We start from the raw sequence: 19,124 nt of genomic DNA on the forward strand, positions 1-19,124 counted from the left end.
GAGAGATTTGGGATACTAATATATAGAATTTAGAATGAGGAACAAGACTTTCTAATTCAAAATTTTCAAACTTTGTCAAAAAGGAAATTGAACTCATATAGGGAAAGACTTCTCTTGAGGAAGCTAATGTAATGTGAGATTAAAGAAGAGAAAATTTCAAGGAAAGATACTCAAGTTAGTAAAATCTTGATTAGATTTAAAAAAAAAATTAAGAAAATTAACCAACATTAACAACTTAAAAAGTGAAACAAAAATAACCAGCTTAAATTCGGATTTTTGCATGCAATAGGCTATTAACATGACCTTTGATTCTTCCAATGTGGATATCTATCTCTAGAAAGTCAGATTCAGAAAGAGTTTATGGGGATAGAAAGTAGACACACATAACTTTCTATTGAGATATAATTCTCAATATAATTTCTAAGTCATGTTGGTACAAATTGTTCAGAAAGTTGAGGCTTTCTGCAACTACTTGAATTTTTTTTATTGCTTGACCTTTGCTACTTCAAATGTCGATTTCTCTTTTTAGAAAAATATGATGTAACACTTCTTTTTGATTTGGAGACTAGACTCAAAGGTCATTCCAATGGTATATAAATTTTTATATGAAATATATAGTAAAAGAGTAAAAAATCCAATGATAAACAGGAATTAAAAAAAAGTATTACAGGGGAAATGAGAAACTTTTTTTTTCTTTTTCTTCTCCATCTTCTTCTCCTTTTATATGTCAGGTCTTTGCCCGCTTTGATACCTTATTGATTTCTAGGGCCAACACGTAAATAAAAGAGATCTCAAGAGAAGGAGAGAATAGAAGAACTCTAACTATTGGGAGATAGGAAAAAAGAAATCAAAGGAGAGAAATAAGAGCAAAAGAGGGAGAGGTATAATAAGGACGAATTTGAGCCAAGAGAAAAAGGCTTGAATGTTCTACCTCATGCCTTGAGGCTATATTTATAGTCGTGGGAAGATGTTTAAGATGACTACAATGCCCTTAGAGCTGCATGTTTCAAAAGGAAAGAGACATAAGACGACATATACTAGTTTGCATAATTGTAATTCTATGTTATCTCTATGGAACTTATCATTATTTATTAGCCATGCCACTGCTACACATGTAGGTGTCTTGTAACAAAATCAAAACCACAATTCTGAAGGATTGCTTCCACACAGATAAAGAGTGAGGAGAATAACACCTCTGAAAGCCCAAGGACCTCAGAACCCCTATTGAACTTATCAAACTAAACTCTAAGATTCTAATACCATAAATAGCCTTATGCAACCTGTATAGTTTTCCTATCTCCACCTGAGTAACATACCCTAGAGGTTGTTCCATATAGACCTCTTTAGTTAGATCTCCATACAAGAAAGTATTTTTTTATATCCATTTGGTGTAACAACTAGCTCTGATTAATGACAATGAATATCAAAATGCTAACAGAAGATAACCGGGCAACGAGAGAAAAAGTCTCAAAGACATCCACCCCGTAAGTTTCTCTAAATCCCTTTGCCACAAGTTTGTTTTATGTTTCTCAACATAACTATCAACTTTATATTTCACCTTATACACCCAACAACAACCTACTATGGTTGCATCTATTGGTGGCTTGCACAAAGTCCAAAATCCTCTATCAGTTAAGGCTTCTATCTTAGCATTTATGACATGTTTCCAAATATGTGATAATAATGCTTTTTGTAAAGAAGAAAGAATAAAACAAGAGGACGATGATAATGCAGAGGATTTAAATGACTTTGACAAGTGAGCAAAAAATACAAATTTGGAGATCAGATATCCGGTACATTTTTTAATACAAATACGAACCCCTTTTTGAAGGGACACAGGGAGATGCAATTCATTTACCTTGGGAGCAGAAGACGAGGAAAGCACTAGCCAGGTGGGAGAGACAACCTTGGAAGGTGTCCATCTCTTGTATAACTGCAAAGGCTTGGGTGATACCGAAATATTCTCAGGAACTAGCTTATCATTGGAAACATCTCAACAAGAAGCGGATCTACAATATCAACACCCACATGAACAATATTAGACTGAATTGACTGCCAAAAGAACAAAACATTATAAAAAAGGTAACTTCTGCAGTGACATATGTTTTTTTTTAGAGGGACAATAACACTTTAATTGCTCTAGGAGACAATTTATCCGCTAAGGACCAAGAATATGAATATAGCAAATAGACCCAAATATACTTAGGTAGAGATGAAACAATTCAATATGGGGCTAGAGTACTTCAAATGGTATTTGTCCACCAAGTACAAAGGAAGACATCCTATTAATTAAAAAATACACGGTGGAAATTGCATTGCCCTAGTAATGTTTAGGGACTTTCATTTGGATCATCATAGTGCATGCAACCTCAAGTAAGTGGTCATTCTTTTTTTCAGCAAGTCCATTTTGCAGAGGTGTATACACGTATGAAGATTGCTAACGAATACCGTTAGAGTGGACGAGTTCAAGTGCATTGGAAAATAGATTCCAGTGTTACTGAAAGACTATATTATATTACTTAATGATTACGGTTTATTATAAATTAATATAATAATTACGTGTGACAAAAAAATTATAAAAAAATAAAAAAAGTAAAAAATAAAAGAAGTGAATATAATAAATAAATAAATTATTTTTTAATAACATAAGATATATTTTAACATTAAAAATCACTAATATAATACAGTAATAAAAATAAAAAAATAAAAAAAATTAAGATTATTTTATCAATAACATAATATATATTTTTATGTATTATTAATTAATAATATATTGCCACAAAATTTAAAACCATTGGTTTAATTAATTATAGCAATGGGATAATTAAACCAAAATATTTTATCAAATGTTTACTTTAATAATATTTTAATTAATATTATTAAATCACTAATTAATACAATAATTACAAAACGAATATACTGAATAAATAAAAATAATTATTTTTTATAAATAAAAAATATAGATTATTTTACCAAATAAATATAATAAAATTATGACGCTGGTTTAATTTTTCATAAGTTAGGAAAAATTAAACCAGCGTCGTCTTCTTCACGGTGTCGATAATTGTGGGAGACAACGAAAGGCAACGATGACAGAGGCAGTGCTTTGACAGTACACCAAGAGGGAGAAGAGAGGGGGGCCGAGAGACTCTGTGATAGAGGCTCGGTCTCTCGTGCTCTGCGATGGAGGCCGGAAGGGAGAAGAGAGGGAGAAGATAGAGGGAAAAAATCGGGGGAGGAAGACCGAGAAGGGAGAAAAGCCGAGAGGGAGAGGAGATCTGGAGAAGCAGACGAGAGGGAGAAAAAAATTTCGGGAGAGGAAGACCGAGAGAGAGGGAGAATAGAGCGAAATGAGAAAAAAAATTCGTCGGGGGAGGGAGAGACGTGTCCCGCGCGATCGCTTTATGTGAATGATTTTCAAAATAGGTATGAAACATGATTCCCCGATTTTTGCCTAAGAAGATTACCACTAACAGCCTAATCGAATGAACGGAGTAATGCGCATGTAATTCATCTCTGCTTCATTGTAGACTAACCCCTCCTGAGAGGGATTTCACTTTACCTATTGAAAGTGCACAAAAAACCGTTAGTCCTAAGTGGGAAAGTGAATTATACGGGTAATTCACTTTCCCCCATTTTACGCATAACCCGAGTGAAAGTGAATTCACTCTGGTCGACATGTGAATTCATTTTAACTCCAAAATGTCGGGAGAAAAAATTGGCTTTAGTTGTCAAAAATTCTATTGCCATGGGGATAGCAAGTCAAACAAGCGTTGAGTCCGAAGACAACCTTCCAAATATTGTAGAAGGGTCAATGATTGAGGACATAGATGATGATGATGCAATTAGGGAGATCCAAATACCTAACGGTATGGAATCTCCAAGTGAGGCTCCTCCGATAAGCAAAACACCAAGAAATGCTGAGGATAGAATTTCTACTACTCGGCGTAGGAAGAGATCTAAACCATTTGCTGACAATGATAAAATGGTCGTTGATGCCATTAACAATATGTCATCAACCCTTTCGAGGATCTTTAGTCCCATACATGTCGATGCACAACTTCCATGGTTCGAAGCTATTGAGGCATTACCTAACTTGCCCAGAGAAATCAAATTTCATGCCCCACAGTTACTCGACACCAAAGATAAGAAGGATATGTTTGTCAAAATGACACAAGAATATCAATATGACTGGCTGATGTGTAACTTTAATGCAATGTAATAAACTTACACAGAAGTTGACAGGTTTAACCCATATTTACGAGACACATTTGATTTTGTATGAATGACGTTGATTATTGAGTCTTTGTGGTAAATAGTGAATGTGTATGTAATATGACAAAATGTGGGTAGAAATTGAAAGTGTTTTTTGTATGACAAAATGGTAGAAAATTATTATTGTTTGTCTCAATACGTAGATGTTGAGACTTCTTTAATGGTACAGGTTGTGTTAACACGTTCACATAGATAATTGAATGTGTAGTATTGCAGGTACCCATGGATAATCTAACAGATAGGGAGAAAATATGCATTTGTATTGCAGCTTACACAACTGTACTTGCCCTTGTCAGTTCATACTTAAATGATCATAATAGGCGAGTACAACGTTGTTATCATATAGGTGATCCACGATATTTTAAAAAAGCATTAGAAATATCGCTTATTAAATTTCAAAAAATGTATAGGATGAATCAAACTACTTTTCTCAAGTTGGTTGGAATCTTGAAAAATAGATGACTCTTATTTGATACAAGGACAATATCTGTGGAAAAACAACTTGAATATTTTTGTCCCACTTTTGGTCAACAACAATCAAACAGTGTTACCTCAGAGATGTTTGAAAGATCAAATTAGACCATTGGTACGTATTTTAATAAGGTGTTAGATGTTATTGTCAAACTACAATCTGATTACATCAAATGACCTTCTAGACGTACTCATTTAAAGATCTTGAACAGTGATATCTATTATCCTTACTTTTAAGGTAAATATAAAGTCGTTTGATGAATAATTTTCAGTTAATATCAAATGTATGTTTGTATTAATGATTTTTTTATCAGGATTGTACTGTTGCCACTAATGGTACTCATATTAAATGTCATATCCCGTTTGATCAACAAGCAAAATTCTGAAATAGGAAGGGTTTCCTCTCATAGAATGTAATGGTAGCATGTATATTTGACATGCAATTCACTTATATACTAGCTGAATGAGATGGATCAGCAATCGATTCACATGTATTGAAGTCAGCATTAACCAGATGAGATAAACTTTGTGTTCCTAAAGGTAAATGTCACTTCTCTCTATAGTCTATTTAAATTTATTATTATTTTTATTAGATTTTGATAGATAGATATTTTATTGTAGGCAAATATTATTTGGTTCATGTTGGATATGCAAATCTTCTAGGGTTTTTGGTTCCCTATCGAGGGACTCGTTATCACGTGCAAAAATTATTTGGTTGATGCTTAATACTATTACCGATGAAAGAGAATTATTTAACCGAAGAGACTCGTCTTTACGGAACACTATCGAGCGTACATTTGGGGCTTTAAAAGCTCGTTTCAAGATATTAAAATATACTCCTCCTTTTGATTTTGATGTCCATGTAAAAGTTGTGATTGCTTGCTATATATTGCATAACTATATACACATGGAAGATTACATTGATTTATTTGATGATGAAGAACATGATTCAAGTGATGATTTTGGTAGAACATTGTGAAGATAACAATGCAAATGAATATGTAGACAATGATAGTGGTGATGATTTTGAGGATGATGTAGACACTCAAAGAACAACTCGGAGGGAGTCTGCAGTACAATTTGCTAGAGCATCGTATTTTGAGATGTATTAGCAATTCAGATGTGGCAAAATTATTAACTATTATGTTTTGGTGGCATTAAATATGTTTTTGGTTGTATTTTGTATGTATAATTGTAAGTTTTTTTTATATTAAATAGGTGATTGACTTATATTTGCATTATTTTTATTTTTATTATTACAATGTTTGGGTAGTATGCTAGGTAATGAATTTAAACAAATATAACTGCATATATACGTTAGTTTAAGAGTGAGAATTTAAATATTTTTAATATAATAATTACATTAAGTTTTTGGATATTATAAAAGTAAGTATTGTGTAAATATTTTAATTTTTATAAATTAAGTTAATAAATTAATATTGTTTTGATATTACTAATAGATATTAAGTTAATAAATATTTTATAATATTCTTTTTATAAAACTATTTCATATTTAAATATTAAAAAATTATAATTCGATTAAAATTTTAATAGTATTTATTTATTTATTATATTTATTATATTTTATTTATTAACTAATATTAATTTTATTTTCTAAAAACTAAATATATCAAAATATTTCATTAATAAATAATCTCTCTACACCTTACACACCTTCCACCGCACTCGTAGCGCACACAAACACAAATAATTCATTAAGTTTCACTTTACGACTTTTACTTTAACTTTCCACTTTCCCCGTCGCTTATCACTTGATGGGAACCGAAGAAAGACGGCTATTTACTTTTCATTATACTGCTTTTACCCTCGATGATTGCCGCTTCATGAACGCTTGGAGTTCGCCAATCAGAAGGTCAGACTCAGGCAATTCCGGAAATACGTAAAATGCGTGTATCGCGTTTTTGTATTCGATGAGGTACGCCTCCTTGCCGTTTGCCTGGAGCCACTGCGCGTACTTCCTCTGCCAGTCCTGTAACGGGTCGAAGCCTCCCACGACAACGACGGTTGCCGGGAAATCCAGTCCCGTTATCTCGGCCGTCGACTCGGCTCCTTGTAGATATGCCGCCGGGTGATTGCGGTCCGAACCCTCCGGCAGAAATACGTTCCAGAGCCAATCTGTCCGCTCCAAGTTCACCAGAGTCGCCGAGAGGAACCGAGTCTCGGACTCGGTCCTCTCCACTCCGCCGAAGAAAGGCTGTATCGACACGAGACCGATAATTCTGAGGGATAGGAAGGAGCCCCTATTCTTGCAGAACCGGACGGTGACGTGGTGAGCAATGTTGGCCCCGGCGCTGTCTCCAGCCAAGAAGACGCTCCCAGCGTCGGCCGGGGGGGCGAAACCCTCGAATGTCGGGTGCTGCTCAACCCACCTGAGCACGTCGAAGCCGTCATCGTACTGCGCCGGGAACCGGTGGTCCGGCGTGAGGCGGTACTCGACGGATACGACAACGGCGCGGAGTTTGCGGGCAAAACGGCGGCAGACGATGTCGTAAGTCTTGGACGCGGCAGAGAGGAAGGCGAAGCCCCCGCCGTGGAAGAAAACGACGACGGGGAATGCCTCCTCAGCGCGGCAGACCGGAATGGGGACGAAGACCCGGATCCAGAGGCCCCTGGCGCTGTCGACCAAAAAATCAGCGGTCTTGACGCCGTTGATGGGTTGGGGAGTGGGCTTGGCGCGCACGTCAAAGAAGTTAAATAGGCGCCTGTTGATTGTGCCGTCGCGGCGGCGACAGGCGTCGATGACGAAGGAGTGGAAGGCGAGCAAGAACCTTATCTTCCGAGGGACAGACGGCAAGGGCTTCTCCACCGACATATTCTTGCTCTCAGTGAATTTTCTTGAGTGGATTGTCCTGCTAAATGAGGCGAATTCGGTTTTTTTATAAAATTTCCGTCCGCCTAAAGTAAATTATGAAGGCCAGACTGAAAGTGAAATTATATTCACTTAAACTTTTTTATAATAAAATAAAATATAGATTTTAACTTATGATAAATTAATAAATAATTTTAAGAATAAATAAATATTAATTAATTATATAAGAATAAAATAATTAAAATAAATACTTTTTATAAAATCAAAATAGTTAATTAAATAATTATCTAAATTCTCACTCCTAAACTAGTAATTAAATATAACATTAACCATTACTAATTTATATAAAAAAAATTATTATATAAAATTTATCTAATAACCTCTTGAGATAGTTGTACTTAATTTTTTATTAATAAACTAAGATAGATTGTAACTAGAGGTAAATTGATAAATAATTAAAAATAATTAATTAATTAAACGACGAGTGAAAGTGAATAGAGTCTATTAATTGATACTTTAAAGATTCCATTACACGAAAGAGATGGTCATTCAATCTATTTCCTTGGAAAAGTCTGCTCTGCTCCAAGCGAGGGTCCCAGCGAAGGCGACTTCTAGCTATCCATCGCATAAAGAGTACGGGAAACCTTCCTCGGGGAGCTACCAATCAGCTGCAAATCTAATCAATGGCAACGAGTATCGCAGGATATTTCTTCTTTTGCGGCTGCTGCTTGTACTTACCCATTTGCACCTTTGCTCAACCAGGTCTGCAACCTAAGTATCATGTAATCGTAGTGGCTGCGTTCAATCTAAACACTCGTAAACATTTCCAGGTTTCATAAAGCATAGATTGAGGCAATACTTGATAGATCCAGCTACACTGACGAGAAGACTAGGATACGTTACACATCCGATGTCAATTACACACACAGGAGAATAACAAAAAAGATTTCACCTTCGCTTCAGCAGTCCAGCTCCCTAGAACGGCAATACCACTACCTAAGGAGCTTTCCTGTGGGATATCGAAATTGTCACGCATTAAAACCTGTGCATTTGGGCAAGAAGTACAGGGTGAGAGCTTCATTCACGCATGGGAATTACAAAGACCTTGAACTGTGAAATGGATGAGACCACCGCATATGTATTGCTCTTTAATTTTTATTTTCAAATAAACTAAAATAAGAAAATAATCATAAGCATTCCTTGAGGAGGGTTTGCTAATATGAAGGTTTCTACTTACTCCTCAAATGATCTCTTAAGTCTATGGTCTAGCCATATAGGACTGATGAATGTCTCTGTCTTCCAAATTGATTTGTTATCCCTCTTTGATTATTATAGGTCAAACACATATAGCTAACAACCAGTGTCAAATTAATTTCTCACGTCTTGGCCTTGAGACAGATTATATGCTTATAGAGTTCAAGTAATTTTGGGTACCCAAATTTGTTTGGGTCCTATAGTCTTTATAATTGAAGTCAACTTTAGTCTATCCTTGGGTACCCAAACTTACTTCACCCCCACTATAGTATCATGAATCACTTTGAGAGAACTTCCTTGTGATCATTGTCATATTCATTACATGTGTAGTCCCAATACTTCTTTTCCTTTTCGACTCCTTAGAATCATTTGTTCCAAGGCACGAGACACTTCTTCAAGCCTTGTTTTAGGCAACAATGTTTGGGACTTTAAGAGCTAATTCTCCTATTGGAGCTTTAATGCCATTTCACATATATTTTCATATTCATCTCTCAACTCGCCAGGGTATATAGCTTGACACATTTGTCATTGATTTTGTTATTTTCTCTCTTTAGTTCTTCTAGTTTTAGGAAGCGTAAGATTTTAAGGACCTAATCTCCTTTTCTAACTTAGTGAGTTCACTTAAGTTCTTTACTTTCTTCGGCTTTTCCCTTTAGAGCAATCATTGATTCTTCTATTAGGATAAAAGTTCTCTCGAGTCATATTCTTCTTCTCACTCGCTCCTGACTGCATCATCTTCATTTGAGATGATGCTATCAACTAAACCACAGGTGCCTAGATGGGCACTCTAAGTGTGAGGAGTTGCATTGCATGTTCCTAGAATAACAAGTCTTTAAGTTGTTTCACACTACTTAATTGATTTACATAATGAGACCGAATCAGCTACTTCATTACTCAAGGACTTGAGCAATAGTCCCATATGTCAGAGTTGGCGGTGGTTCTGTCCACCGCTGGTCTTTGGATAAATGTGTTGCTTTCTGCTACCTAACAAACCAATCTTTTGGGTTGTATTGGCTAAGCGTTTGACATGGTATCAAAGTTGTACAACACGTTCCACGTTCTAATCCCGGTAAAAACGGTAGGGAATGGGAAAGGTAGGTATCAGAGTTGGCAGTGGTTCTATTCACCACTGGTCTTTGGATAAGTGTGTTGCTTCTCGCTACCTAACAGACCAGTCTTTTAGGTTGTATTGGTTAGGCATTTGACACCATGACCATGATATTATCATTTACTTTGGTAATATCTTTCTTATTGCAATCACTTATGAACACTTGGATTATTTTCTCATTCCCTTCTTGAGATGGGAGATGGGGTCTATCAGATATAGGTTCCCACTCTGGTTTAATGAAAGTTTTTATCTTATATTCCCAATAATGATATTAGGTTCCATCAAACATTAGAGGGAAAAAGGAGTACTCATGACCCTCCAAATATGTAATGTTTTCATAAGTTGCCATTCTTTTGCTTGAATAGTTAACACTCCTATTTGAAATATTCATATTACACCTTTTTTTTAGGTTTGCTTTGTTTGTCTCTTTCTCTATGTTGATTTCTAGGGCCAACACATAAACACAAGAAATCGCAAGGGATGAAAAAAAAGGAACTCTAGCTCTTAGAAGAGACCAAGGGAGAGAAAGAAGACTAAAAAAGAGAGAGGTTAAGGACGAATTTGAGCCAAAAGGAAGAGCTCTGCCCCATGCCTTGAGGTTATATGTATAATTGTATGAAGGTGTTTACAATGATTACAATCCCCTTTGGGCTACATGCTTCAAATAAAAAAGACATAAGAGGACATACACTAGGTTGTATAATTATAATTCTATGTCGTTTTATGAAATTTTTCTTTATTTACTAACCATGTCACCCCTACACACATGGGTGTCTTTTAACACTCCCCCTCAAGGTGGTGTTTGTAACTCACTTTGTAAATAATCTTGGTCAATAAACTTGTGTGCTTGAAAAAAAAATTTTGATTACCCAAATTTGATTCATCTTCTTCTTGTTCACATCTTACTTGTAGTTTCCATCTTGTTCTCATCTTGTCTCTCCCCTTAGATATTCTAGCCACATAAAACTTGATTACTACAACATGTGGAATTCTTCATTGTTGGTTACCTCTTTATTCTACTTCCTTTTCTTCTTCTCCCCCTCCAGTTGGGGATCTCTTTGTTCTTTACCAAGAGACCCAACTTTCACAACATAATGGTGAGAGAAGAAAAATCATTTCTAGCTATACGGCAAAGCTCCATACAACAGTTAAAACGGCCATAGTCTGAAACACACTTTGCTAAATTTCAAAGGCGAAAAAATAACCCAACTTCAGGGAACAACAAGGAGACTTCTCACTTTCTAAGGGTGACTTAAACGAAAAACACCTCTTGGGTGAAGAATAAAAAGACTTGACTCAAGTTGAGTGTTGGACACACTCCTATACTTTAAGTAGTGGTCTGTAACCATTGTTTTGAAGTGATTTCAACAAAAATAAATTGAAGAAAGTACTTTGAAGAGTTAAGGTTGTGAATAAAAAGATATCAACTCTCATAATTCAAAAGGAAGGAGGCACAATGCAACTTTTCATACGTCCAAGTAAGAAGGAGGCAACCAATAGATGGATAAAAAGGGACCAGGTTTTACTCAAAAGGGAGGTAAAAAAATAATTTTTTTATGAACATGATGATTAAGGAAACTTAAAAAAAAAAACCAATAAGAAAGTTTTGAGATGGAACATCATAATGGAAACTTTCTACAAATAGACTTCTCATATCAGGTAATTATTTTTTAACAGAAATTGACCAAATTGAAAAGAAAACATCCAAGAGATAATTTCTAGAATAAGGGAGAATTTGAACACTAATATTTGGAATTTAGAATGAACAAACAAGACTTCATAATTAAAAAATTTTAGACTTTATAAAAAAAGGAAACTAAACTCATATGGGGCAAGACTTCTCTTACAAAAATTAATGTGATATGAAATAAAAAATAAAAATTTTAATGAAGAAAATATAAAGTTGGTAAAATCTTGACTAGATTTTAAAAATGAATAGGAAACTTAACCAACATTAGCAACTCAAAAAGCGAAGCAAAAAAAAATCGGTTTTCATTCCAATTTTCGCATGCAATAGGATACCAACATGCCATTGATTCTTCGACTGTAGATATTTCTCTATAGAAATATCAGATTGAGAAACAATATCTAGGGATAGAAAGTAGACTCGCGTAAACTTCCTTTGATATATAATTCTCAATATAAATTCTCAATCATATTGGTACAAACTGTTTCGAAAATTGAGGTTTTCTGCTACTACATAAAACTTTACTGTTGCTTGACCTCTGTTGCTTCAAATATTGATTTCTCTTTCTAAAAAAAATGATTTAAATGATTCTTTTTGAGTGGAAATTAGACTCAAAGATTTTTCCAACAATATTTAATTTTCTATATAAACATATGGTAAAACAGTTAAAAATCCAATGAAAAATAGGAATTAGAAAGAAGATTAAAGGGAAAAATGAGAAACTCCACCTTTTTTCCTTTTTTTCTTTTCTTATTTTTCTTCTTCTTCTTCCTCCCCTTCTTCTCCATCTTCTTCTCCTTTACCATCTTAGATCTTTGCCTGCTCTGATGCCATGTTGATTTTTAGGGCCAACACATAAACACAAGAGAAGAAGAGAAGAGGTAAACTCTAACTTGTGGAAGAGAGGAAAAAAGAGACCAAGGGAGAGAAAGAAGAGGAAATGAGAGAGAGAGGTGTAAGGACAAATTTGAGCCAAAAGGAAGAGGCTTGAATGCTCTACCCTGTGCCTTGACACTATAGTTATAGTTGTGTGAAAGTCTTTACAATGACTTCAATGCCTTGAAGGTTAAATTCTTCAAAAGGAAAAAGACATAAAATGACATATACCAACTTGCATAATTATAATTTTATACCATCTGTATGAAAGTTCTCCTTATTTACTAGTTATACCACCCCTACACACGCGGGTGTCTTTTAACGCTCTATTTCTCTATCATAAACAAGTAGTTATTGTTTGGAAAATATAATTTGAAATAAATGTAAGTTTTATTAGTAGGTTTTCTCATTAAATTAGTATTTTTTTCAAGGCATAAGTATTTTTAGCGAAAGGAAAAATCATGTAGGAGAAATTATGCAAGAAACCACAAATATCTTATTTGTCGTAAAAAAATTCAATTTCATGTAAATTGAGGGTATGAAACTAAAAAGTGTTTGCATTCTATTTCTTTAAAGGAAATGCATGTTCTATTATGCTCTCAATATGATGTTTTATTTCATGTTTCAATACTTTCTAGAGAGTTATGGTATTAAAACAATACAAACCATTATTTGAATCATAGTTGAAAACCATAATGAATAACTATATCGAGGGCTGATCTAATACGAAAAGTCATTTGGTGTAAAACATACAAAATGACTATCTCAACCGTCCTTTGATCAACCACTATCTCAGTTCGTCCGATGTTTCCTATTTGATCAGCCACTAACTTTACCTAGGTTACCAATCAATTGAATAACCTTTTCTTTATAAAATTAATACAATCATGAATTAGAGTACGCAATATCACACTACGGGCATTCCATGGCTCAGGCCACTCGCCGCCTTCATCTAAAAATAAAATAAATGACCTACTCAACACGATGAAGCGACCAATTTCTGGACTCGTAGACTGCCTCTCTCTCTCTCTCTCTCTCTCTCTCATCACGCCCAATTTTTCCTTCTTTCGTTCCTCTCGATTCCCTCTCTACTCTTTGATTTGTTTCTCGCCTTCATAGTCATCTTCAAAAACTAAAATCGTTTCCATTTCTTTGGCTGAGCTTCCTTTATCGTACGTATTCGTTTGATGTTGCGGAATTCTGTTCTGCGGATGTGATTGATTTTGATCAATTTTGGGATGGTCATCTAGCTTCTTGTTGTATTGCAGAACCGAGGACTTCGACAGAGGGAAACATGTTTCAGAGGATTTTCGGGAAACCTAAGCAGGAATCCAATGCCCTGGCGACTCTCGATAAGCTAAATGAGGTTTTTTGTCAATTTTTTTTTTTTTTTTTGGACTTTGCTTTTGCTTAGAGTTCATGCGATTCCCTCCCTCCCCCCCCCCCCCCCCCCCCCCCCCCCCCTCTTCTCTTGCTGAAAATATTTTGGTTGGAAATTCTTTTTTTATCCTTATTATTATTGTTTCTTCCTTGATTTTTGAATATGGCCCATAATTATTGGATTATTGTGATGTTTTTATGCTTTGGAATTCGCTTTTAAGGATTCAAAAGAAAAGGCGACTTCCTAATTTATTGATTTATTTCGGAAATTTTAATTGAAATTTACTGGAACTTGTCCTTCATCGGACTAACATTTTTTCTTGTTGGCGCTGTCCTCGTATGTCAATAATGACCTTAGAAATGCTAATTGTCCTTCATAGGAGAAAGATTGTCATGCCATAGTTAATATGGTCAGTGTGCTAAGATACTGTCCCTTGATCTTATCCATAAAAAGGTAAATTAGTTGATGCAATCCATATCTTAAGATTCGTTCCTAGAAGAAGTCGGACTTAATTGGGGTACCGTATGACATGGAGGAGGAGGATTCATGTATCAGATCCACGCTTAATTTGGGAAGAGCTTTCTTATTGTTGATAATTATTTCTTGTAAATTCACTACTAACCGAAGCCTTTGGGAGCCATATTATTAGCATTTGTAAAGGAGGTGGTTGAGCTATGGATCAAGGCCTTCAAAAACTGTGATAAAGATTATCCTGTGTTTCATTTATGTAGTAATAGACACAAGTCTAGTGTTGTTTAATATTTTGTTCGTGCAGTGAAGTTTATAAATTTCAACTGCCTACTAACCATCTTCTTTGAAAATTTTCAACATTGTTTATATGATTGAATCTATGTTGAAGAACTGTATTGAGTGCTCTGTTATTTGAGGATGTCCTCCCTCTCTCTGTGTCCTTGAAAAAGTTACCCCTCCAAGTCATGGAATGAAGTATTTTTGTTTCTTGTGATGGAATGCCAGCTTGCCTTGTATGGGAATGTTGTATGTGTTTCAAAAATATACCTGGAGGTAATCGCTGCAAAGAAATTTCAGAAAGAGATAAGGTCTTGATTTCAAAGATTATCCTTTTCTTATCTCATTTCTAGGCCGTTTTTGGGAACTAATTGATCCTAAGTAGTAACTAATAACTTATTGGAGTCATCTCAAAGAGTCTTGGAGGTTTGAGTAGGTTTGCTTATCCAACTACTTTATAGTTTCAACATTTACATAAACTTCCTGTCCTTTCTTTCACTGAGCTAGAGAAGAGATTTTTTTTTCTGAGTGAGCTCATTTCTCTTATCTTATGATGAGTAGCAATGTGGAGATCTGATGCACATGTCCTGCTTATGTAGTGGTTATTGGATGGCACAATGGATTGCTGTAGACCTTCTTTGATTGAAAGATCTATGAAAAAAGAATTGGAGATATAGAATGTTGATATTTCTTCTACAACTTCATCTGTCAATCCATATGTCATGCTGATTATATGGGGCAATAATTGGATTTGCACTTCATATTTATCTCTGTAGTATGTTTGCAGGGAGACATTTTGGTGTTTTTAAATCAGTTGTGTTTGGTCGACTTCCCACTGATGACACTTATACATGATTCCATTCTTAAATAACTGCTATGAAATTTCTGCAGACACTTGAAATGCTAGAAAAGAAGGAGAAAGTTCTTTTGAAGAAAGCAAGTGCAGAAGTTGAAAAGGCCAAGGAATATACCAGAGCTAAAAACAAGCGGGGTATGATGTATATGCATCCTTCATAGTCATTCTTGAACATCAGATACTTCTCTGAGATAGTCATATATGGATCTTATGTGTGTTACTTTCCTTTGTTTCTATACTTCCTTTTTTTAAATGATTTGTTTCTATACTTTCAGAAAGCATAATTGAATCTTAAATCATTATTTCCTACTGAACGCCTGAGTTTGTGCACAATATCATGTCAGTATCCCTCAATTGTTTATTCAAAGATTTACCTGGTTTGATGTTACTAGATTGGACTCCCAGTTTAATGAGTAGGGATAAGACACAGGAGGCAATTCATATTCTAAAATTGCTATTGGTTGACTAGGTCACAAGGAGGCTCTTTGATGTCATCACCATTTTTTTAAAAATCAGAACTAGCATTAGAAGGCCAAAAAATGTGTTTTTGTCAGAGCTATTTTGAAGACAAATTGCTGAATAATTTTTATTCTTGTGAAGAATTTCTCTTGTCCATATTTTTAATGCAACAAATGTTCGTGCCTTTGAGGAATCTGGATATTTATCCACTAATATTGCATGTGTATGAATTCTGCTTAATGGTATTATTGGATTCTGCAAGTTGCACCTTTGATGAACGTTATATAAATCTTGACAAGAATCTGTTGGCTCCTGTTGATCTTCCAGTGCTTTTCATGTGGCAATCACATCTCTTTCATTCTTCTAAACTCTGTAATTTACCTGCAACACACCTGCACTGGAGATTCTCACTAAATGACCTCTATGAGACTTCTGTTTTCAATTTGAGAAAGGAAATTGAAAACTCACCCTTGTGGAAGTATCATGTTCTGTTATTGCTGAAAGAAAGATGCAGGACTGGGTATGGTTATGGCATCTTCTCCCTGACTTGCTCCCCTTTCGTGATGTTAGTTTGTAACCTCATGGATGGACTTTGTAATGGTGGTGAGAGCAATATTCTTTGAGAAAATGGTTTAATTAGTTACTGTTCCTGTACAGCTGGCGTTCCTCTTGATTTCCACACACAAAAAATGAAAAACTCTTCCTCTTAGTTTGTCCTATTCTGCTCCTTTTGTGGGACTGTCAACTCTAGAAACTTTAAAACATCATTCATAGCCCTGAATATTACAAACTATGAGCTAATCTTTCTTTTTAAAATTTTCTTCTTCTGTTATCCAGCTGCTATACAATGTTTGAAGCGAAAGAGACTGTATGAGCAGCAAGTTGAGCAACTTGGAAATTTCCAATTGCGTATTCATGATCAGGTAAAACCAGCCAAAAATGATATTAAAGTAGACTATGCTCCTGTTACTGGCTTCTCTCATGAGGCTTCCTCTATATTAATTCTTTTGATTGCTTCTCCTTTCAGATGATAATGCTAGAAGGTGCAAAAGCTACAACTGAAACTGTGGATGCATTGAGAACAGGAGCATCTGCAATGAAAGCAATGCAGAAAGCCACGTATTTATCTTATTTTTATTTCATTTGTTTTAACTCAGTTTCGTATGGCATCAATGTGAATATCTCTTAAAGTGTCATGGATTTGCCTCTCAATTTTTATTTTTTCTCACTTCTACTTCTTTGCAATTTACCCACATGGCATGTGATGTCTTGTCTTATGACCATGGCATCCCAAGATAGGGAAGAAAATAGAATTGGCAGAATCATGAAAATATACTCTTGCATAACTTTCTGGGCCCACTGTCAGTGAACTAGTAATTATTTATGGTAGTGCTTAGATGGTTTATTTTTTACGGACTTGAGCTTCTTGTTTTTATCAGTGTCATTATATGGACTCATTTGGAGAAAACAAATGGTTGTGTGGACATTTTTGGTGGTTAGGATCACATTGATGGACTTGAGCTTCTTGTTTTTATCAGTGTCATTATATTGACTCATTTGGAGAAAACAAACTGGTTGTGTGGACATTTTTGGTGGTTAGGATCAGATATTGTATAATTTTTCTAATAGTTGGTTATTAATGCAGAAACATTGATGATGTGGATAAGACAATGGATGAGATCAATGAGCAGACTGAGAACATGAAACAGATTCAGGAGGCATTATCTGCTCCTATTGGTGCAGCAGCTGATTTTGATGAAGTATCCATCTTCCGATTAATGTTTTATTATTCCCTTGATACAATTCATTCTGGATTCTTAAACGCCTTTGTTGTTGTCAGGATGAATTGGAAGCTGAGCTCGAAGAGTTGGAGGGAGCTGAGTTAGAGGAGCAACTTCTCCAGCCTGCCACAACTGCACCTGCTACTGTCCCTTATGTCCCTGCTGGCAAGCAGCCAATTCGCCCAGCTCCCCAGAAGACCACTCCAGAGGAAGACGAACTTGCAGCTTTACAAGCAGAAATGGCCCTCTAGAGAGGTTAGCTTTGTTGTTGTTTTGCCTCTTTGCTAGTTCCTCTGTCTGTACTGAGTTAATGGTGTGACTTGTCTTCAGTTAGTGCAGATACCTTGGTGCCGAGAGTAGGAAAATTGTTTCTGTAAAGATTGCATGTCCTTGTATGATGGCAGTTTGTTGCTTGGGCAGCATCTCCATCCCAGTTATAATTATATTTCTTAGTGTGTATACTGTGGTAAGAGTTCCTTGTAATGTGGTATAAAGAACACCCACCTTTGGATCTTCGATGTGCCTTTTTTTTTGCCCTTTCCGAGTCTCATCCAATATCTGGTTCGCCATTCAGCTTACCTCCGTATGAAGCGTATAAGATTTATGCAGAGAAGACATGTTATCATGTCTAACGTTCTCTTCTAGAACTGATTGGAGAAAACAGGGCGTCTTCAAGCTTTATATGTATTTCTTTTACTAAGGAGCTGCTATTGCTTTACTATTGTCTCAAAACAATAGCGTTTCCAAACGACCTGGTTAATCTGTTTCTGTTTTCAGTAAATTTCTTAGCACTTTCCACCCAAATTTTATACCCCAAGAGTTGAAAGGATTATGTATTCAATTTATTAGCGGCTATTTCCTCTCTGTATGGATTTGATGTCCGTGACATTCAGGGAAAACAAGACTTGTAGTTCAGTAACTGCAATTGGTTCTTCGAGAATTTGATGGGATGGATAGTGTGGTCTTCCAAGATTCAGGGCAAGAGGCAGCATCTTGAAGAGTTAATTGAATGATCAATCAGGAAGGTAGAGAATACGAGGAGAAACTACGACAAGAAGCTAATATAAAAGAAAGGGCAAAAAACTCTTTATTAATATTTGTATATCTAAAAAGCCTATCGATTGAAGTTTATTTTTATAAAAGTATGCTAAATGTCAAATGGTATACATTAACACCATTTATTTATGGAGGAAAAAATATCTCAATTGTCCTATTATAATATCTTCAAATCCAATTATAAAAATTCTACAAACAAATTCTTTCTCAGGAACCTACTGATAAACAACAATATACTTTTGCAGGGCCTTTCCTCCTGAAGTCCACTGTGAGGGGGAGATCATCTCCTCTCCTGGTCGGACTGCAGTAGCAGAGGGGAGGGGTCTCGACTTCCACTCGCTCT

General features: G+C 35.4%; 2 protein-coding genes across 2 annotated transcripts; one reads left to right on the plus strand and one right to left on the minus strand.

Annotated features, from left to right (window-relative positions):
* Positions 1 to 6,374: 6,374 nt before the first annotated feature.
* On the minus strand, positions 6,375 to 7,604 carry LOC137950628 (probable carboxylesterase 18). The gene has a single exon (XM_068797196.1). It carries the CDS (start codon positions 7,577 to 7,579, stop codon positions 6,557 to 6,559), a length of 1,023 nt encoding a protein of 340 aa, XP_068653297.1. The 5' UTR covers positions 7,580 to 7,604; the 3' UTR covers positions 6,375 to 6,556.
* A 5,833-nt stretch (positions 7,605 to 13,437) lies between these two features.
* Positions 13,438 to 18,238, plus strand: LOC137949858 (vacuolar protein sorting-associated protein 32 homolog 2). The gene is made up of 8 exons (XM_068796070.1): positions 13,438 to 13,673; positions 13,770 to 13,867; positions 15,521 to 15,620; positions 16,782 to 16,867; positions 16,972 to 17,063; positions 17,590 to 17,704; positions 17,785 to 17,980; positions 18,056 to 18,238. The coding sequence occupies exons 2-7, from the start codon at positions 13,796 to 13,798 to the stop codon at positions 17,974 to 17,976; spliced, it is 657 nt and encodes a 218-aa protein (XP_068652171.1). The 5' UTR covers positions 13,438 to 13,673; positions 13,770 to 13,795; the 3' UTR covers positions 17,977 to 17,980; positions 18,056 to 18,238.
* Positions 18,239 to 19,124: the final 886 nt, after the last annotated feature.

Source organism: Aristolochia californica, unplaced genomic scaffold (assembly GCF_029961685.1).
Source record: "Aristolochia californica isolate CCGP_79_NKW_82.1479 unplaced genomic scaffold, dmAriCali1.0.hap1 SCAF_14, whole genome shotgun sequence".
Lineage (NCBI taxonomy): Eukaryota > Viridiplantae > Streptophyta > Magnoliopsida > Piperales > Aristolochiaceae > Aristolochia > Aristolochia californica.